General features: G+C 42.1%; 1 protein-coding gene across 5 annotated transcripts in view; it reads right to left on the bottom strand.

The window, feature by feature from the left end:
• smurf1 (SMAD specific E3 ubiquitin protein ligase 1) overlaps window positions 1-22,248 on the bottom strand; it is a 23,785-nt gene extending 1,537 nt beyond the window's left edge. The window contains exons 1-19 of one of the 5 annotated variants that reach the window (XR_014117697.1): window positions 21,984-22,248; window positions 8,563-8,601; window positions 7,562-7,670; window positions 7,278-7,411; window positions 7,080-7,145; window positions 6,894-6,969; window positions 6,453-6,691; window positions 5,946-6,030; window positions 5,507-5,653; window positions 4,970-5,174; window positions 3,856-3,959; window positions 3,494-3,608; window positions 3,127-3,305; window positions 2,729-2,866; window positions 2,338-2,458; window positions 1,880-2,081; window positions 1,267-1,351; window positions 516-853; window positions 1-23 (exon numbers count right to left, since the gene is read on the bottom strand). The exon at window positions 1-23 is cut by the window's left edge and continues 1,537 nt beyond it. Coding sequence is in view for 4 of the 5 variants with exons in the window: in XM_026999255.3 (XP_026855056.1) it covers window positions 754-853; window positions 1,267-1,351; window positions 1,880-2,081; window positions 2,338-2,458; window positions 2,729-2,866; window positions 3,127-3,305; window positions 3,494-3,608; window positions 3,856-3,959; window positions 4,970-5,174; window positions 5,507-5,653; window positions 5,946-6,030; window positions 6,453-6,691; window positions 6,894-6,969; window positions 7,080-7,145; window positions 7,278-7,411; window positions 7,562-7,670; window positions 8,563-8,601; window positions 21,984-22,038 (2,199 nt within the window). In the remaining variant the exon portion in view is untranslated. Of the gene's footprint in view, window positions 854-1,266; window positions 1,352-1,879; window positions 2,082-2,337; window positions 2,459-2,728; window positions 2,867-3,126; window positions 3,306-3,493; window positions 3,609-3,855; window positions 3,960-4,969; window positions 5,175-5,506; window positions 5,654-5,945; window positions 6,031-6,452; window positions 6,692-6,893; window positions 6,970-7,079; window positions 7,146-7,277; window positions 7,412-7,561; window positions 7,671-8,562; window positions 8,602-21,983 lie in introns of all 5 variants that reach the window. The other 4 variants (XM_026999255.3, XM_026999342.3, XM_081699371.1 and 1 more) reach the window with 4 other exon arrangements.

Below are 22,248 nucleotides of genomic sequence, written 5' to 3'. Positions count from 1 at the left end.
AAGACTTGACAAATTTTCATATCCTTGATAGGGCAAGAAGAGGTTAAGGAATAAAGTTAATATATTTCCAACAAGCATTCAAGTTAAAATGCCTAATACAAAAATGACAGTGATCTACAATTTAAGTAATGTATACCACTGAAAAGTACAATGTTATTGTATCATAGAAGGCAGAAAAAATGGGGGCAGGATAATCACATAATCTACATCTCAATTTGAGCATAATAATGAAACATCCAGCCCATTTGTTGCTTCCACATACACATTAAGTAGATTGGGTTGTCACTTTGTTTCCCAGCTATGGTAATGATTTTGGCCAAATTAAAAAGTGAGGTCTATTTCAGATCACAGGTGGTCAGGGAGGATCAGGTTATTACAGCTAGGTGGTACAATGTAAAATGTGAATTACATTCAAAATTAAGACTAGAACCAGTTGTTTCAGTGATACAAAAAAGCCTGTTTTTTGTTGTACCTGTCATCAAAATAATGCCAAAAAAAGAGAGTGAGATTCACACCAAGAATAAATAGTCCATGAGTAGCCTGTGTGTGAACCAGGCTGTGTGTAATAGTTCCTATCCCTGGGTAGCAGCTGCCCCCTCTGTGCTCCTGGGAGAAGGGCTCGCGGGTCTCACGGGAGCATGCAGTATGGCATGAGTCTGTGCTCCCTGGGGGAGAGTAGGGATGAGAAGGGGGTAAAGGGGCTGTTAGGCGGGTTAACTGATGCCGGCAGGCGGGCAAACTGAAAGAGGAGTTTCACTCCACAGCAAAGCCACATGTCTCCTCCACGGCAGTCAGGAGCTTCTCATAGAGCTTCTCGTAAGACTCATAAGGCGGAATGTCGATACGGTTAAAGCTGGAGAGAGGGGAGAGGGTGAGAAGTGGAACATTAGTTACTAATGCCCGGTCACAAAGCCCATGCTTGGGATTTGTGGTCTGGCTTTCAATACAACATTGTTTGAGGTTTTTCAGGATTTAGCAAAAGTACATAAGAGCTCGTTAAAATGGAAAGTATGCAGGGAAGTTATTTCTCTTTCTCAGAAATCTAGTGACAATTGTGAACCGTTTTGCGTTTCCTCTGATTATTTTCAGAAAGCAATTTGATAGCAGCTTCATTTTCAGTATTCTCTGTACAGCATACATTTTAAGATACTGAACTCTAGACATCTAAAATTAACATTAACCTCAGGACAGGTCCTTAGAAATGATCAGTCACAACTGATGAAAGTGTTCAGGCTTTCTAAACAAAAAAAAAAAAAAAAGTCTTACCATGTGTGGGCTTTGGGTAAATTATCCGTGTTGGCATCGATCAAATGGATAGTGAACAGTCTTGGTCCTGCAGAACCTGTAGAACCTTACAAAGATGCATTCTAGTTATTACTGTTCCCAACCTCATTACAGGTAAGACTGTATTACACCTCGATTATATTATTTATAGATCATTACAATAAATGTAGCCTAAAATAACAACAATGAAATTTAAGTCCTGAAATTACACCACCTAGTGGTGCTGGTGGTATACAGGGATATTACTTACAATGAGATTTGAGCATTTTAACCATTAATCCTCTTATAAAACAGTGTGGTTTACTCTACATTTTAGAGTAAAATGGGCTTTAAAGTCCCAGGCAGATAGGCCTTGAAAATGTGACAGACGTGGCATTTCATAGACTGGTAGCAGAATTGAGGTCATTTCAGACACTTTCAAATCTAGGAGTGGGTGGAAGGCGTTGTGCTGACCTATACAAATACATGTATGTGCATGGTGTTCAGCTTTAAAGAAAGTCCTGTCTGAAGTGTTAGGTAATAGTCTAAGGACACTGGTGGTGTGACAGGTTGGCCATGCGATAGGTTAGACAAGCATGGCTTATCGGTTAGCCACCTTGGAGTGCTTTGAAGCCTTGCAGGGGCACACGTGTGGAGCCCGTGACGAACTGGAGCAGCCGCCCTCTCCGCTCCTCATCAAAAGACTCCACGGCTTGCCAGAACCACTTCACTATGTTGCTGTCAGCCACACAGTGTTTCAGGCGCGTATTGGCTTTCCAGTCATTCAGATCGATCTTCCCCAGGCCTCCAATGATTAGCTGTGTCAGGCACACATTTAATCATTTAATGTGTGTATGTCACAAACATTAAATGTTTGCTTAAACATAACAATAAGAATTACCATCTCATCCTCATAAAAAAAATGTAAAAAGATTTTTTTAATTAAATAAATAACAAAAAAAGAAGCATACTGAACACTATATTAAACTGATTACATTATGCATCTGCTATAAGAAGTGACAAAGCAAGAAAGAAGATCAATTATAGAGCTTTTGTATCAGTCACATGCCGTACCTCAAGCTCCTTGTGGTCAAAAGGCTTGAGCAGGTGCTGTGGGATGAGCTCATTGAACCCTTTTTGTAGAGCGAGGAACTGGGCCTCAATGCCACGCATGAACCTCCAGTTCACGTAGAGCCTGGACATGCACCATCAGAAGCCATCAACAGTGCCACGGTGCATGGAAAAACATGCTCAACGGCATGCTTGCACCCTCCATTAACAACTTATAAACTGATCACATCTGGCATTCACACATAACTACACCTAAATTCAGCAGCTCACAAGTCCCAGTCCAATCACTATACCAAACTCTGCCATCTGCTGGCAGATATGCTTCCATCAGAGCACATCAGAGATAGGATTTCTAAGCATTTCTAAGCATCACATGGCTGCCTTTCCGCCATACCTCACATATTCTCTCTTATTCTCCTCTGTAACAGGAATGTTTCTGCCATTGGGCTTCAGCTCGTGCTGAAGGAATTTGCCAAAGGCATTGTGTTCTACACAGAACGTATGATCCAGGACAGATGTGATGTCATTCTCCCTGAAAAACAAAACATAGACCCATGAGGAGCAATTCCTTTAGGAACACAGGTCACACTCTAATGCACACTGCCATATGAGCCTTGGAACAGAATAACCCAGGTTTCAATTTCTGGCTCATACTGCAAGGTGGCCAGTGTCCTCATTCATTAAGCATATGGTCAGTTCTATAGTTAACGAGTAACTGAACATCTCATGATGGCTTGAGTTTGAGTGATAAACCTAAGAGGCAGGCCAGAGACATGGCAGTGGGTCACTTACAGGATCCAGACAAGGCTTTTGTGGAGCTCAGGGTCCACGGTTTCCAGGTCAGAGAGCTGGATGGGCTTGCTCAGAAGCTGCTTGTAAAAGGGTAGTGTGAATCCACCGTTGATGTAGTGGCCGTGGAACACAGCCAGGCCCATGATTCGCCCCACAAAGTGGAAGTATGACAAGTGGTCCTGTAACACAGCACAGGATTTAGGGCAGAAGGCCGGGCTAACCACACTCACAGGCACATGACCCTAATTTGCTGGGAAGAGCATAGCTGCTCCATTTTTCTCTCTGCTAAACCTTTTCTATACACTGTGGTTTGCAGAGGCAGCGACATTTGAGATAACCCTGCCAAAGGAGGTTTTACGGAACTCACAGGGTTGATGGATGAGTCTGGGTTTATTTGCAGCGTGTAGATGTTATCTGTGGAGTACTGGAACAGGCCATAGTATGGATTCAGCATCTCATGACAAAGGAGATACAACCACTCCCTGGAAAAAAAGGCAAGAATTTAAACACAGCCCTAACATCCCCGGTAAACATACACCTGTAAACCAAATCCAAGTGCAGGCAGATGAGGGCAACCAATAGGGTGGATGTCCCTGACTGCCTTGGCTAAGACTGAGCCGGAGTGTGTGCCCCACTCAGACATTGACCGCTCTGCTGGAGGAGGCCTGGGAAGAGCTCAGGCCCAAGGCGCTGGGCCAAGGAGATCGTGCAGCAGAGAGCATTTCTAACCTCGCCACTCCACCGTAATCCAAGCCCTCTTCTCCACGGAACTTGACCATGAGCCGCTTCTTCAGGTCCTTGGGCCTCATCTTCATGATTTGCCTGTAAGACTCCTTTGGAATAAACAAGGCATTGCATTCACATGCAGTGTTAGCAGCTGGCAAGCTAAGTAAATACAACCCATATGCTGCAACTCCGTGTTGGATACTCTTGGTTCAGTGTTGGACACTTTTGTTAACTGCCTTTTGTTGCACACTTCTGTCGCTTCTTTTTCTGTACAGGTTTTTTTGACACAGTAGTGAATTCTGTTTTATACAGTCTGGGTATACTGTTCATAAAAAGTTAACAATTAATTGAGAGTTTTCCAAAAGTGTCAGTAAACATCATCTTTGAGAAACTGAGCCTAGACAAATATTTAATTCTTATATGGTCATTAGCACACAGTTAAAGAAAAGAGGAGGTATTACTGTGGTGGAGGAAAAGGCAGTCTCTAGGCCAGACTGGAACTCAAAGAGAGTACAGGTCTGGACACAACTTGTTCATACTTTGTTACTGGATGGCAGTAAAATGCACTGCTGGTAAGACTACACTCACTTTCTTTCACAATAAAACCCAACCCTAGCTGCTTCTAGTTTGTGCAGTTTTATATTAGTTATCAAACACATTTTAAAGGCCAAGTGTTTAAAATGAATGCTGTAATATGAAGTGAGTAAATCAGCAGTACAGGAGGCCTTGGCTTGTTTGCTCACCCACTAAGAAAAAGGTTCAGTTTATCATCAAGTCAGGCAAGATATGTCTACTCCTGTCCACAACAGAGGAGTTCATGTTTAAATACAAAAATTTCATTTAGATGCAAATTTTAGGTGCATAAGCACAACCAAGAAATTGATGAGAAAATAGCATATTCAGCATCGTCTTTGAACCCTCAGAAACAATTATCGGAAAAGAGAGCTGGACCTTTAAGACATTAGAGTGATTTGGAAGTGTCAATCTCATTTAATTCCAGGTTTAACGAGCCCACATTCCCACCCACATTCAACCCACTTTCCCCTGCAGCTGTCTTATACTCTCATGACAAGGTCATGTCTGGACCCACGAGCCGAGGCAGACTGGGCGTAGATACCTCAAAGATCTCCTCGCGGGATACTTCTATGCGGCAGTGGCCAGCCTGGGGCTGCTGCAGGGAGAGCTCATGACGCAGCACCTTCAGCTTCTGCACAAGGTCCCTCTCATAGCGCATAGACAGCTCTCCCTCCACCTCCTCCACAGGAACCTCCATCTGTGCTGGCAAAGCCTGGCTCGACTCCTTTACCTGAGAGTTCTGACTGCTACACCCACATCCACACCCACACACCCACACAACCACCCACACCCCCCCCACACACACACCTTTCATTTATATGCACATCTGGCCAGGTACATTTAGAGTTAAACTTCAATTTTTAAACAACAATTAAACTAGTAGCTAGTATTTAAAATAAAGCAATAAAAAAGCAAGCCATTGTCAATCTGGGAGTTGGAATTACTCTGGGGAGACTGTTCATTGTAATAAATGAGTAACAGTTTAATGCAAGATCATTTAAAGGGGTCAGTAATTGGATGTTAAGAGCAGAGGCACATATACAAAGATTCAAGCACAGATCAGATTAGGTGTGTTTACCTCATGATGTGGTGTAATCTGGGGTCTGTGAATTGTGTGGTTCTGTTATTGTGGTCGACAAAATAAATCCTTCCTGACACTGTGCTCCTGATCTCCCAGCCAGGCGGCAGAGGGCCCAGCTCCTCACAGCTCACACTGTTCAGATCCCTGCAGGAGCAATGAGCTCGATCAAAATTCTGCTCTGCACACACTCGCACGCACACGGGACTACTATGTGTGTTTGCCTCTTTATGACCCTCCATATATTAACAAAAACATGTATCTTTTGTGTTCAAACATTACTACAGTTTTTGATTTGAAAATAAGTACAGGACAGGTCATCAGATTAGAATACATATTATCAGTTAGTTGGTAAATATTAGAGTGTAAATTGAAAGAGAACGAATGGGTTGATCATTAGTTCAGTCTGAAAGGTATGGAAGGGCGGAGTTAAACCTACCGTGGTATTCTGGGGTCATGCCACGTGCTCACGCCGGTCTGTGTGTGCAAGAAGTAGACCTGGCCCTGCACAGTGGTCCTCTGCTCTGTAGAGGGAGAGAGAGGAGAGTTAATGAGCCCCAGGCACTTAAAACAGCAGATGACAGCCAGGCTGGCTCTTTCTTAACTCCAGCCTAATGGGCCATGCCTCTAAGGCATGAGCGAGTGTAGCGCTCCCAGCCTAAGGCTCGACTACAGTGCTCTGCTCGCAGATCAAAGCGCAGGGCCATGATGTCCCAGCACAGAGGGTCAGCTGCTAGTGCCTCTCTGGAACACATTTAAAAGGTGCTCATCCAGCTGCATAATGCGTGGACAAAGTTGACCTCGCTATGCTTCATCACACTGCAGCTGCTTCTTGGTGAGCCCACGGCTAGTTGCGCGGCTGGGGCCATTATGGTTCCATGGAGGAGACAGAGGACAAAAGAACAATTAGTGTGTGGGAAGAGGGTGAACAAGAACAATCATTTACCGTAGCCTTCAGGCAAGTCGGGTGACTGGTGCCCATGCGGCCGGTTTTGAGGGGTGTGCGCGTGACCCCTGGTCTCCTGGTTTCGGACGCGTTGTGCTTGGAGCCTCTGCTCCTGACTGGGCGACTCCAGAGCTCGGCAGTTACCCCCGCCGGCGGCCCCCGTGGGGTCTGTGTAGGGCAAAGGCTCCTCCACAAAACAACTGAGGGGCCGCCCTGGTCCAGAGTCCTCATAGACTGGTCTGAGAAGCACACACATACATAGGTCACGTTAACCAGCACTGAAGCATAGCAGCTTCCACCACTGCACTCATGGACCTCAACCCAAATATGATTTGTGCATGTGAAGATAAGTCTGATAGTGTCAGCAGGGGGCAGTGCTCATCAAAGTGCGAAGCCCTAGAGGAGAGGAAAGGGCCACAATGCTGCAGATCCCCCACTCACCCTTCATTTTCTAACAGTCCTCTACAGTCTACCACAGGTCCGCCACTGCCAATCCTGTCTCTGGTCTGGAGGCTAACTGAAAAGGGAACAGTGGAAAAAAGTACAGTTGAAGAATATGATTTTATGGTGCTTTCTGAAAGCGAAGCACTATTCTTCAAAAGGGATCCATGATTCACTGCTACATACCGACTATCTGACCTCGCACTGCATCGCTGTCTGAGGCGTTCAGCTTGCACAAGTCCAGACGCTGGTCTGTTGAGACACCCAAAAGGTCAAAAAATAAAAATAGAAAATCTTTAAAATATGTCACATATATTGAATGTAATATAGTTCACGTTTCCTCCTCGTGACTCCTTTATTAACTATTAAATGAAGGTTACTCACAGCCTGTGTCTTTGAGTCTGCTGATGGCATTGGACAGGAGCCTCACACAGCCTAGGAAGCCAGCCCCTTGCTTTTTATGGATCTTCTTATGGTTCCATACACTAATAGTGATTGAGTCAGTTTTCCCAATATATCTAAAAACACATTTTGTTCAGACAAATCAAGAAATCGTTCACAGAAAAATGAAAAAATATTCTCGTAATATGACTATTTATACAGACATAAGAAGTCGAGCTGAAAGACATATGCAGTAGCATTTTCTAAAAGCTCTAACAAATGCTTACAAGTCATAATGCTGGTTCCATTTGGGGTCCAATGTGCTCTTGACTGTGTCTGTGGAGTGGCACTGGCCTGAGCCATCTACGACGACTTTGGCAAAAGGGTCTGGCAACCCTGCAAGAGAGAAACACACAAATGCTGAGCAGTGTCACACAAGTGCCAAAACGACCACGGCTGACTGAGGTACTGCAGCGCATGAGCCAGCATGGAGAACACCCTCATGCCCTTTCCACAGTCACCACACAATATATATGAGCTTCTGAGCATTTCACGGCTTCAGAGACTGGATCTATGGCTTGGGAGCCCACCGCTTTATGTGTAGATATGCTTTGACAATACAAATGCAGCACAAATTATGAGCTGGCAAAAACAATATGATTGTGTCTTTGGGAGAAACCCTCAGCTGATCTGTATCAGTTACTTAGCTACTTAGCTCAGTTACTGAGTGCTCCCGCTCTGTCTCTCTCTTCCACACATTTTCCCTAATTGATTAGCTGTCCTCATGCTAGAGCCTGGAAGGCTGGCTCAGTGGACGTGGGCTGAATATGACGCATTCGCACAGCAGTCATTAGCATAATATGTGGGCCATGAATGGGTGAGGGCAGTGGGAGACACAGGGGTGTCTGTCAGTGTGAACAGGCCTATTACTCTCAGGCTGACTCCAGTGCTCAGAATTTCAGCCCTAGTGCTGGGCGTCCAACCAGCTGTGGGCGGAATCTGATTTGGAGCTGGTGAACAAGGAGGTGAATTCCCTAGCTGGTGAAACAAAGATGCCAGGAGTGGGAGGCTCTACAAGCTCTTCATTAGTTGGGAGTTTTCAGGATAGTAAAAGTTATATGAACAAATAAAACCTGCAAACAAGAGGCTCTTTGGGCTGGGGAATTAACATTCTGCCATATTATTTCTGGGACACTGAGGGGAAACAAACACCTACAAAACTCTTACCAAACCTTAGGCCATCTACAAGAAGCACAATAAAATGGGAGGAAAAGAATAACGTACTTACGGAAGAAGTCTTTTTTTGCTAGATTCTTGGCACATAATACTGAAGGAGAAACAGAAGAACTTTCGTTATTACAAAACAATTCACTGTATTCTAGTTACACTGTATTCTGCAAATATAATTTTCATATAGACCTGAATATTACAAATAAAACTGAATTTATGTTTTTTTTAATTGCCTCGCTGCTGGTGTGTGTGTGTGAGTGAGAGAGAGAGTCTGCCTCAGGAGTACAGAGGAAGGAGAATATCCAGAAGGGATGCCTTCCACAGACTGCTGGGACTGAACATGAGCTCCACCCACATGCTCACAGGAGAGGCCACAAAGCTGTCTCAGCACTGCCTGAACACAATGACAAGCCTGCTGGCTTGTCTCAAAGCCTTTTCCATGGCTCTTCTAGATGAAAGCCACCAACCTGAGTTTTTTTTTTTTTTTTTTTTTTTTTTTTTTTTTTTGATGGTGCCAAGGAAAGCCATCAAATACTTTTCTTAAAGAGAGCTTTAGTTTTAAGCCATTGTAGTTCTTGGCATTAAAGTACTGCCAATGAAAGCCAGTAGGGCATATTTAGAAAGGTGGCTTGCGTCAGCATGTGTTAGGCACAGTCGGATAGAGGGATCAGGTGTGGTAAGAGAAGCAACATTTAAGATGATCAAAAAAAAAAAATCCCTTTGTACATTAGGAACTGAAAGAACATACTTAAGATAAATTATTATGGCTGGATTTTGCAATATCAATTCTATTCCCAGCATCTTACATGCCCTTTAATAAGAGAGTAACTACAAACACACACTATGGTTGTAATTGTTTCCCCAAAAGCTTTATTGCTGTACGAGAGTTAAATCCACATGAGCTTTAGATTACTCATAGTCAGAGGTTCAGACAATTCCATAATTCCTTTCTTCAAGTCATGACACATGTGATCATAACTGAGACTATAACAATCATTCAGAGTAATAAAGAAATAAGTGATTGTAATGTACTAGCTAAAACAGTGACAGTTTCTTTAATTTAACACAGAGGTCCTCTGTAGAACAATCATGATAAGCCTGAACTAAGCTATGAAGCAGTGTATGATTTATGACTGGTTCAGATGGCAGCTTGAATTATAACAGACAATGCGCTACATTAGGTACAAAGATTTTCAGGAAACATTGCTTTTCATTAGACAAGGTATATGATGCAGTTTATGTGCTGAGATGCACTGAGGAATCTACTTCCAGGCTAGTACAGACTATCTGGAACCATTAAAGCATATCATTTAAAACAGGTGTGCCAATGCTCCTTTTGTTTCTGTTTTTCAGCTAATGCAGATGAAAACTAGCAGTGTGTGCTAATGCAGATTACAGAGTACTTCTTCCAAAGTTCAAGCTTTAGGTATCCGTGGGTTTTTATTGGCAGTGCCTGTTTAAAAAATGACCCATGATCCATTGTGTGATGTTTTTCCACAGTGGTTTCACGCTGACCAACTGTCATTTTTTTTCTAACGTGTAAACGAAAAGCAGACTTCCATTGCTGACACCAGGGGCTTCATGAGCTCAGTACTACTGGATGAACCCAGCAATCAGAGCATTTACAAAACTGTGAGCTAACTTCAGGAAGAAAGGGTCAATGCACAAAATGTTCCAGGCCCCAATGACGCGAGGCAGACAAACTCTGTGGAGTGCAGAAAAGCATGTGTGTATGACACAGTGTCACAGGACAGTGAGGAATCACCTTTATTTCTCATTGTGCTGCAACAGGGCTGACTCTGAGGAAATGCTCCATTGAGTAGTGAAGCCCTAGTCACTTTCACACTCTGTGTGTGTGTGTGTGTGTGTGTGTGTGTGTGTGTGTGTGTGTGTGTGTGTGTGTGTTTACACATCAGCAGTCTTCTCCTCGTGGGGAAGCACCTTCAGCTAGCTTGTTTCTCTAATTTATGACCACTGTAACAATGTGATAAACTGTATGCCAGATCCCCCTGCTACCACAAATGCACATTTCATACTGGTGCTGATCAAAGAACACAAATAGTTTACACAACATCCATTTAATTACTGTGCAGTACACTTTTTCACATATGAAACATTCCTCCACTTGAATCAAATCTGCAACTCACTTTTTCTATTTTCATGTAGACCCATTTCAAATAAAAAAAAAAATCATGGCACCAGTCAGACAACAGTCTATAGCTTGTGAGAAATATTGTGTAGTATACAGATGTGGACAGTAGTTAAAGTGGATTATTTGTTGTTATAAACTATGCTTTTCATAATTATCTGCGTAAAGTGGAATTATTCCACTTCCATACTTACTGGCTTAAAGTAGCCATAATAACCTACTGCATGCACTTCCAGGCATGCTTTCTGAAGTCCCAGGGAACACAGTGTAAAGCATGATGATAATAACCTTGGGCCGATAAACAATATCTAATATTGCAATAATTTAAGTTAGTGGCGATATTACGGAAATTGTTGTTCTATTGTTTTTATATACCATCGGCAAGTGGTTATTAAATAACTTCACCATTTTTAAACAATTCCCTTTGTAAAAGCAAACAAATTAGTTTAAAATGATTAGCTAAAAATGTGTACAATAAAGACTGACTGAATTTAATTATAGACCATTCAAACACGATCACTAACCAAAAAAGGAATTTTTTTAGACACCACTTTGAAAAATTAGAACACTGAATCTGATGAAGAATTCGGGGGTTTCATACAAATGAAACAAAGAAACTCCAGTGACCAACTCTCTGGCAAAGAGTGAAAATAAACAAGCTTTTCCAAAAGTGTACCAGTTTGGCAATATTTTGGATTTCAACCAAACATGGAAAACTTGTTTACATGTTAAAACATTTACATAAAATAGAAATAATTTCTGTAATAAATAATTAAATCAATCAATCGCAGTCTTAACAAGTAGTCTGGCCAATTCTTGTGGTCAGGAGTACAAAGAAATTGTAAAAATGCTTGCTGGCTTGACTGGCTGAAAAGTTAAAGGGATGATAAAAGTGTGAATGGTGAAAAACACATTAAAACATTAAGAAAGAAAATAAGAGTATAAATAAATGAATCCATTAAATGTCAAATATTTTACACAAATTTCCTGTGGTCATCCAGTAGTAATGTAGACACATTTTATCATAATTATAACACAACAATCTTCATTTGTTTGGCTAGCCATGCTCAACACTGTGTAGAGTGTCATAAAATGTTCCATCTCATAAATGCAGCCAAAGTAAAGTTCAGCAGAATCTGTGCTCATTCTAAATGCAGGCACACAAAAGCTTCAAGTTCATCAGCTAACAGCTGAGGGCAGGGGGATAAAGGCAATAGCCTTCTCTGCCACTGTAGGGGGGTGTCGTATAGCTGTAGAGCAAGATGAAGAGAAAGCACTATCTGTGATTTAAATGAGGAGCTTGACTGGGAGAGGGAGGCTGGGGTCCCACAGAATGCTAATGATGAAACAACAGTGGCTGTTAATTGTAAAGGTCCATGCCAGCTGTGGGCTTGGGTCTAATTTGATGCAACTACAATAGCTCTGTAAACGAATGGGGTGAAGCCATGAGGTAAAGGCCCCAGTAATACGACTGTGGAGATCAAGTGAGAGTACACAGCAGATGCTGTAGCCAGCCTGACGCCACACACCAACAACCCCCCACCATCACCACCACCACCTTAATAGCCTGTACGGGACACCTCATGAGACCTGAGCTTCCTCACAGCAAAGGGGGGAGCTAGGCTGAGAAACAGAGGCTAAAAGGAGAAATGAGAGCAAGAAAGGGACAGAGAGTGAGATGATTCCACATCACATTACTCTTTCAGCCACCATGCAGTCCATCAATACCCAATAACGGTTACTGAGGCAACCAATGGATTAACCGGAGGAGCCACACTGCATAAATAATGAGCAGGAGATCAAAGTCCACTCATATGATTAAGCTCTGCTTTTGCCCTCCAGTTAAGCAACCAGGGAGAAATAAAAAATACATAGACCTGCTATTTCAAAGATTCCAGCAAAAATGTCACCCCTGCCTCCCTTACTCAGCTTTCCACTGTAGTCATGGAAACAAAGAAGTCAGAAACTCTGAAACAGGCAGGTTTTATAAGACAACCAAGACTGTTAAATATCTGGAGTTTCATGCAATTAGGTCCATCTTTATGACATGTGCCCATTCAGCCACGAAGCTATGTTTTTAGATGCCTGTGAAGTAGATTTCAAAGATAGGAATCCAAGCATCAATGACATAAATGTTGGAAGGAGTGGATTTATTTGCCATATGCCTCACATGCTGTGCTGTTATCAGAAATAATATTATTATTTCTCTTTTCAGAGGTGGTTCACCCATCTTACAACAAACACTCTCCCAATTCAGAAAAATCTGAGACTGAAGACTGAAATCCAGCTCCCAAGAGACAGCGACCAACCCACTGGCACTGACATATGGATGTTAGGAACACTTAAATGTCCTTCATGTACCTGAACATGTCATCACCGGGTGCATTTGGGTCTTTCACACATCACACCTCGTCTGTCGGGTGACCAAGAGCAAAGGTTAATTGAGCCTCCTTATGAAGTGTGGAAGAACTGAGCCACTCCCAGTGGGCTCAGTCTGCTACAGAGGACGCTACCTCTCTCCTTTCCTACTATGCCAGATATGCAGGTTTCATGCTTCAGATAAAATGTAATAATGTGACCACATTCAGTCCTCAGTTTTATAGTGACTAAAATTGAAGCAGATAAAATTGAGGCTAAGCTCTTTTTCATTTGACAACTGTGATTCCTATCCATATATGGAGAAGAGGTGAACAGTGTCCACAAACACTTCAGCAAAAAAAAAAAAAAAAGCCAAAGTTTGTATGTACTTGTCAGAACCACACTTTCACAATTGCAAGTCAGAAGTCTGTTAATACATGTGACCCTATGCCACAAGACAGCACATTTAATTAATATCTGAAGAAAACAGCAACAGAAATAGTGCTGCTTCATTATCCCCACAGATGACATCCACACCATCCCAGGTGGAACCCAGGGCTATGACCACCCAAAAAAGCAACTGGTGTATTCATTGAGGATACATAGGTAATAGAGAAATGTGTAGATTCCCTTATGAGGTCAGCGCCGCTACCTGGAAAACACATCATGGCTTCAGGGAGCACCACATGAAGCACCAGCACCTATGTGGTTATTTATTCTGTTTGCTTCAGAAGTCTGCTGATAGCCAAAGGTCTTACCTTGGCTTCCCAGGCAATAATGATGCCCAGAAATGCCAAGTTTTGTCAAAAAAGTTGATTTACAGGAAATGCTTTTTCTGAGTTAAAAGGTATGAAAAACCAACTGACAACTGCATGACTCAAGATTCCATATTTTTCGGTTAAATCAAGAACATGAAAACTTGAAACCATAAGCAGTGTATGATCAGGCATGCAAACAGGGAAGCATTGGTGATTGGCCAACACCCCTCAGACATCTGGCAACATTCCTCTGAAGGAGCTTTTAGGCTAGGCAGAACAGAACAGACTGCAGCTTGGACTTTAAACAGGGCTTTTCTTGTTGCTTTACTGCCGTCTTGAGCGAGTGGCAAAGCAAACATGGATAACGTGTTCAGTCAGTGTCACCCAAATGCATACACATACACATACGTGTGAACACACGAACACAAACAAAAGAATAAAGCATGTAAAAGTTTTGAGAATTATTTATTTGTCCACCATGTGTCCAGGGACCCGCAGGCAGCCAAACATTCTTACCAGTCTGCTTTCATTAAGCTTTTTTTTGAGAGAAGGCCAAACTGTCTGGTCTGGTGTTATCAGACATTGGAGAGCAGACTTAAACATTTCATTATGCAGGATTATCCTGCAGAGTGTGGGTTCAAAAAATGCAGCCCATGCCCAGCTGGGTTCATGATCATTCACACACTCTTATACCCATCGACCACTGTACTGCAACTTACAGACTTTGCCTCTAAATTTAGCTTCCTGATCTGCATTGAGAGTCACTACATGGTGTCTGGGCAGCTCCTCTGATGCAAGCAGATGCTGGGGTGGGGGTTGGAGGAGACAATCCATTCCAACCCAGGCTCATGTTCCCAGACTTTGTCATACAACTGTGCTTTTGGAACAGGAAGGGCTTTGTTTATTAGGTGACAGCTTAGATCACTAGTACTCAACCTGAGCTGCGGTTTCTACACCTCAACAAAACACCAGGTTATTTAGACCAGGTGCTTGGGTGCATGGTAGGAATATGAGCCTGAAGACAATGTTACCCTTAACAGATTTGGCTCACCTCACATAACTAGATATCCATCTTAAACTCTTCATTAATAGGAACACAAAGTGAAAAATGATTAATAAAACTATGGGTAAACATCTAGGATATGTATAGATCTACAACTGTAGAAGGTCAGTTGCAAGTGTGCAATTTTGCTGTAATTTTGGTTAAAGTTGCAGAGAAAAAAGAGAACAGATTCCATCACAGGAAATCAAATCTCTTAACCTCTTAGCTTTAATAATTTGAGCAAGAGTTAGAAGAGCCATGGCTGGCAGCCTGTCTGTGCTGAGTGTGTGGAGATAAGGCAGGTCTACCAGCAGGACATAGGGGCAATAATCGCCCCCATCACTGCCGAACTGGCTTCTGCAACCTTATCAGCCTGCTGTTGCATGCCAATGACAGGGCAGATGGGAGCAGCAGCCGGAGGCAGAGAAGAGCCGTCTGCTTAACATGGGCCTCTTCTGCTTCACTCCTTTCCTGTCCCCGTTGGAGAGGCGCAGCGCACACCTACACCCTCATGTATGTCCCACTCCCCCATAAGCAAAAATGGTTTGAGTTACAGCAGGAGGTGGGCTTGAGTGGATATGGGAGGGCCCGAATCCCACACAGTCATCTTAAGCCCCGGTGAGTGTGGGGCTGAAACCCAAGACTCGGGGCGGGGGGGGGGGGGGGGCACCAATGAAATATCCATGCGGGGTTATCCTCCAACCTCCTGCCTCATTCTTGCTCTGAAAGTCTTTGAGAGGCTCTGTGAAGTTCACGCCAAGGGGAGCCATTTTGTATGGTGGGCTTCCCCAGAAAGAGCCATGGCAGCAGGCCGAGACTGGTAGACCTGCCCGGCCCTGAGTCACCCAGCCAGGGCTATGGCAACAGAGGGGAAGGGAAACCTGACACACCTTGGGGCTGGAGGAAGAGTGAGGGGGGAGCAGTAGCACACTGTGAGCACATGCCATTGCAATGTGTTTAGTCAGACAGTGTTGGTGGAGGAGGACATCCTGAGTCCACCGCACAGCACATTAATCATGTGCCTGAGCCAGCTAGGCACAAGCCGCAGTCTCACGGCAACCAGGGGCCAACACATGGCTGCTTGTTTGTTCTTGTGACTACGTGGCTGACTCCTGCTTGCTGATGACCAGATATGAGACACAAATGATTACTACGTGTCCAAACAGCATTCCTCAAAGCGATCTTTGGTATGGCCTCAGATGGTTAGCTAATTAGTTCCAGAATGCAAATGACAGACATGAAGAGGACTTGCAGGAAGTACACAAGCGGGGGGGGGATGTCTGTCATATCTGCTGTTCTACTGACAACATGCCCTTCATCTGCTTGTGTTTACTACAATGCGGGTATGATGCTAATTACAGTGAGTACTACTGAACATAGATGACCCAGATGAATGCCTGTACTGGGCAGTGATGATGACAGCAGATAAGATACCACTGACACAAAGAGAGAAAGAAAAAGAAAGAGAAGATCACAGTGGCCTAGTTTTCTGTCTCTTTTGCGAATACAAAATGCTGAATTGAAACAAACGTAAGATCGGGTGTGTGAGTGTGAGTGAGAGAGAGAAATCCCAGCACAGAGCTTTTCTTGTTTACAGCAGCATGATTGGAATGTGCTCTAATGCACTGTGCTTGTCTGAACGAGAGAGCAGAGGAGGAGCATGGGGGCAGGGACTAGGTGACCTCAGTGCTCTGGGCAGTAACCTACATCCAGATGAGATGTGCAGTAGAGCGCCAGCCAGGCTGACAAGAGGACCTGAACTCTCTGCATGAGCACTTCATCCTGTCTGGAAGCCCCACAGAGATGCAGCCACAGCCCAAAACCCCCATTGTAGGGTCTTCAAGTGAATGTGCAGGTCAAGGCTCTCAGTCATTAAACGGCAGAGGGGTATCTTTCCACAAGATACACAAGAGTCAATAGATCAAACAAGCTGGATGCAGTTTTCTTACTTAAGGGCTATCTACAAACACATACCAAACAGTCTCATGCAAGCTCGTAGCTGACACAGCCAGTCAGATACACAGTAAAACATCTGGTGTGGTTTGTTTGGAATAGCTGTATAACTGGTCCATGATAAGGATGCTATGATGAGATTTCAGACAGAACTTGGCAAGTGAGTGATAATGGTCAGGTCCAGACATTAGCTAATTATATCTGAGAATGTAATGAGATGGACAAACTGGCAAATTTCAGCAGGTTCAGAGTGGTGTTCTCCCTGCACTTGAAACTACACTACAGAAGTACAAATTTGATGTACTATAAGCATACAGTACAATAATACAGAATTTGGACAGATACAGAATAACCTTGCATAGTATAAGTTTGCAAAAAAAACAAACAAAACCTAAACCTATATATTTAAGAAAAACATGCACAGCTAGAAAATCATTAAAAATAATTATTAAATTAATTAAAATACGTAATAATTCATATCGCATGTTGATATCCAAGTGTCATGTCATATCAAAGTGCTATCTAAGATGAGCACAGTCAATCCATCACCCTTCTGAATCTGCACAATAACCAACAATATATCCCATTCATCTCCTTCTTTCCCTCCTGCTGTCCAAATCCAAAACAGCATATACGCATCGAGGCTGGGTAACAGCCTAGGCTTGATCAATAGAGTCAGTTTACAGAATGTGGTGCAGTAGACAGTCGTGAAGGACTGCATAATTAATGGCACTTCTCCACCCTGCTCCTGGCTGGATGACAAATCATGCAGAGGAATGTCAGAGGGGCCACATGCTCCAAATGCCTACACAGCCATGAACATGAGCACACTCCCCGGGACCATGTCTGACTGTTGCATAAGAAGAGGGGGGCCAGCAGGCAGCACATGATGCTTTGTTGCTGAGGGGACTTAGAGCAGAGCCATGCTGAACTCCATTCCGCTCATTACCAAATAAGCAGGATTTTCCTGCTCTCCCACCCTACTATGCTAGCCTTAGGCCTTCTAAGGCTATTTCCCAGCTACTGTGCTCTGTCCCAGAACCTGGCACAGGACTGGCACTATGCCATTCTAGTGCTTTTATTACTGTGCTTAATTGGAGTCTGGATCAGACCACAAAACAGACAAACAAAACAACAAATGCAAATAAGAACAAGCAACACTCAAGGTTCATGGTTTGTTCAAGAAATATATACGTAAGGAACTTGCGTGGTCTAAAGGTGGCCAACTAATTTCAAAATACAAATGTCATTATTTACAGGCTGTTTTGTTGAAGTTAATGTCCAGTTTTGGATTTGGCCACATGTTCAAATTTTAAGTTAGCCAACTGCTCCGATGGGATATTTCTCCACTCTTACCCCATTTACAACCAATGGTATATGTAAAAAACAAAGGCTTTTATCCATTATTCAAAGCGCCTACCAGAAGACGAAAAACAGACCATTTTATAGGTCAAACTGGGAAATTATTTACAACCATTTGTGGTTGAAATGTTTACTGTTCCAATCGAGAGAAGGTGAGACAGACCACTAAGGCAATATATGTTTGTTGAGACACCTCATCAATGAAGACTAAATATAAAACACTTTCCTAAGATGCTGCATAAATCATTAAATATGATAACATGAGATGAGTAGAAAAGAAGGGCAAACATGCAACAGTTGGCTTCCTTGAATTGACTGCACCTGTCGTTCATGCCTGTTCTTCAATGAGACAAGTGGTTGATGTCATGATAAATCTGCTTTGGCAAGGAAATTGCAAAACTGGCTAACAAGCACAGGTCAGATTCAAGTCTGGCACTCCAGGTGCATTACCAAACTTTTTAATGACACACTAAACCTTCCAGCTTTTATAAAGATTGACAGACTAAACTGTGTGATGATTAAAATGCACAGGCACACACACACACAGACATTTGCTCAAAGCACATAAACACACACAAGCACGCACACACACACGAACACACACACACACACACACACACACACACACACACACACCACAGTCTGTCACCCTTTCTCTTTCTCTCATCCTACTTAGAATTGTACTTACTAGGCCACAGTATACACAAAGCATCATCATATTGACAATTGAACAACTCCATGATAACTGCCAAGTCTTTAGACAGAAACAAAAATAATTCAGCTATTTAACTAGTTAATACTCTAAATAATGCGTGATGGTTTAAGCCCAATTTGTGCTCATTACCTAATGCAGGAATAATGGCTGAAAACTATGTTGTAGGTATTTTTAATTATCCCATAGACCAAGCGCATAGTTTAAAACAGCGCGTATAAGAGGATTTAAAAAGAGCTTCTGGATGTTGTGTAGGTCTAGATCAAACCAACATCTGGCTACCATATTAAAGTAAACACAAATGATTAGCAGTGACAAGCAAGTCAGTATCTAAGATCTTACTGCATTTCATTTCTTGTGAATCGGGGGGCATGGAATTTAAGAATGGTTTGATAACCATGACATTACATTCTCACATAGCTGTGTCAAGCCCTTCTTGTGCATTAACAACAACAACCAGCCCCATTAATCTCCAATCCCCAAGGCAGAAACCCACTTCTGGGTGCAGCAGAAAACAAACACCATGCATTGCTTTCCTACAAAATAAAAGCAGCACTGGAGTGCAGGTAAAGTTGAATTAGGAAAGAATCTGATTTCAAAAAAGAAATCAGATTTTAAAAGAATATGAAAAGGTAAATTGAGTGATAAATATTTTCTTTTTGCTGTCTTTTTTATTAACTTGCCAGACCACCAAAATGCAGTCATGGCTGCTTGCTTCAGGAATGAAAGTGGGAGAGAAACTAAACAGAAATGAGGGAATTCTTTTCAGGATTTCCTTTTTAGTTCTAATGAAATTACTCACAGCTGTCTCAGGCTTAGGGCCATGTTTTCCCATAAAAGACTGTGGACAGAAATCCCATTCAAGTCAGCTCAGGTGTGCTTCCTTGAACAAAATTAGGGATGGACACGTCTCAGTTTCAGTAAAATCCCAAAAACCATTATGTCCATCCACTGATTGGCAGTTAAGCATTACTACTACTACCACCACCACCACCACTACTACATATAATAATAATAATAATAATAATAATAATAAATCTTCTGGTTTATTATGCAGAGAAACATGACTATACATTTTCTCAACAGTCCAAGTAATTTAGGCAATTTGTCTAGGATTTTAAAGCAGGGGAAATGTCTTCTCTTTCTTCACATAACACTCATCCAAAAATACTATTTTCCCATGATAGTCAGCAACTGTAAAACTCAAATCCAATATAGTACCATAAAAAGGCATGTACTGTGCCTGTGAGAAAGAATAAAACACTAATTCAAACCTCAAGGCATCATCTCTTTTGTAAAGGAATGTGTCTTGAGCATTACATTGTCACCCATAATCTACAGACTTCTCCACCCTTTACTTTTCTATGCCCCCCCACCACTGTCGGCAAGCGAAAACACAATGCATTTATAGTCTGGTAGGCTAAAGAGAAGGGCGGGGGGTGTTGGAGGACTAAAGTGCAAAAGGTGTTAAATGTCAACAGAGGGAGACATCTTAAAACAGCTTATAATGCAACTACCCAGAATCAGCTTGTAATAGGCAGAGTCACTACACATTTGACCACAGACTGAATACCAATCAGTAATAATTTGTTTTAAGTAGCCTAGGCCTTAGAAATTGTGTAAATTATATAAAGAAAAAGAATCAAGTATCTATTACAGATGTGGTGCTGAATCACCCTCACAAACTTAAATGGTTTCAAATTAGAATATGTTAGCTGAGTTTAGACTTAAACAATGTTTAACACCATGACAACACAGACACCACTATCTCCTTCGAACCTGCATGCAGGGCACTAAACAAAGCTCTTTTGTACTTTGTGCCACCACTGTCCCTGTACACTTCAAGAGACTCCGACAATTGTTTCAAAATAGGGGTTATCCTCTGTTTGAAACTCAAGCATATACCCATTTTCTGATTTGGAAGAGATTAACTGATTAACCGCCCTGTTAAAAATAAATAAATAAATAAATAAATAAATAAAAACCTTATTATAAAAAGTAACATTATAAATGATTATATTAATGTTACATTACAAAACTACTAATATACAACTGAAACACTATCAAAACTACTTTGCCATTTAACAATGTAACTAAAACTGTGGGCAAAGAACTGGGACCGTCGCATAACCTTCATTAAACGCATAACAGGCGACGGCTTCCACTATATTTTATATGGCAATAATTACATTAACCATCAATAGTGGCATTACAATGGATTAATGGAGACATCATAAGAACGGAAAGGGAAATGGGGTTTTTGCACTAATCCAATCACAAAAAGTTTGACTGTTAAAATATTTTGGCTCAAGCGACATCAGTTTTTAATATTTTAGTAACTGTCACAATACACACTTGAGCAATTATTAATATAAAGGAGTTTATGGCATATAGGATATGAGTAATAATTTGATTGTACGATTTGAGCAAAATATCACACATGCAAAAGATAATCACCCAAAGCATCAACCGTGTATGGAGAGCACAAACTTATCCTAGCTTTCTAGGGTTAGCTAGCTAACTACTTAAGCTCACACATTAAATATGCAGCTATCCAGTGATCAAGCATTAACGATAAATCAATACACGACAAAAATACCTGTGTCATTTTAAACTTTTAAAACTCCAGCTCACCCAGCCAGCCATCCATCCATCTTAGCCAGCAAACTAACTAGCATAGCTAGCTCTAAACCTAATTTTACATGTAAGGTAGCTACCTAAACATTGGGTAATTTTACAAACCGACATATCATTGAGGCTAGGACATTTAACAGAATTTTAAACATTAAAATAACTTAACATCAAACAAGTGGTGCTACTTTTAACCATCGAGCTAGTGTCAATCTACTGAGTTGTGCTAACTACCTAGCCAGATGTGCTATAGCTAGCCAGCTAGGAAATACTCGACTGCCATAACCGGTCTTATCAACATAGCCAGCTAGCTAGCATGGATTAATGGCTGGCTAGCTAGCTAACATGTTGGGTATTCGTTTAGCCCTCCAGATACCAAGAAGCGACAAACCTTTCTTGCTAAATACATCATATGAAATTAGAATTACCGGCAGAAGCCGACAGGTAACTTAAAGAAAAAGTGCACATACACTGTTAGACATTATATTTGAGGACGTTTTAGTGGGGATCTTACCTGTCAGTCTGATTTTGATGCTTGACCCGTTCCGTCGAGTCCCAGGATTCGACATTACTCCTGAAAAATATCGAACTAACTTTCTCTTAGGAGAGTCCCAAGATGCTAACTTCAAATGAAGATCGGTATTTTTAAAAGAAAATCCAATAATCTGAGGATTACGTGCACGTTTCTCAACAGTAAAATTATATTATTTCCGTCTAGCAAATCCCCCGTCGCTTCCAGATTTAACAACATACGCTAACATTTTCGAGCTCAACGGCGT

The sequence above is a fragment of the Electrophorus electricus genome, chromosome 2 (genome assembly GCF_041902795.1).
Source record: "Electrophorus electricus isolate QZ-2024a chromosome 2, ASM4190279v1, whole genome shotgun sequence".
In the NCBI taxonomy this organism is placed as follows: domain Eukaryota; kingdom Metazoa; phylum Chordata; class Actinopteri; order Gymnotiformes; family Gymnotidae; genus Electrophorus; species Electrophorus electricus.
This window is presented reverse-complemented; position numbering and strand designations above follow the sequence as displayed.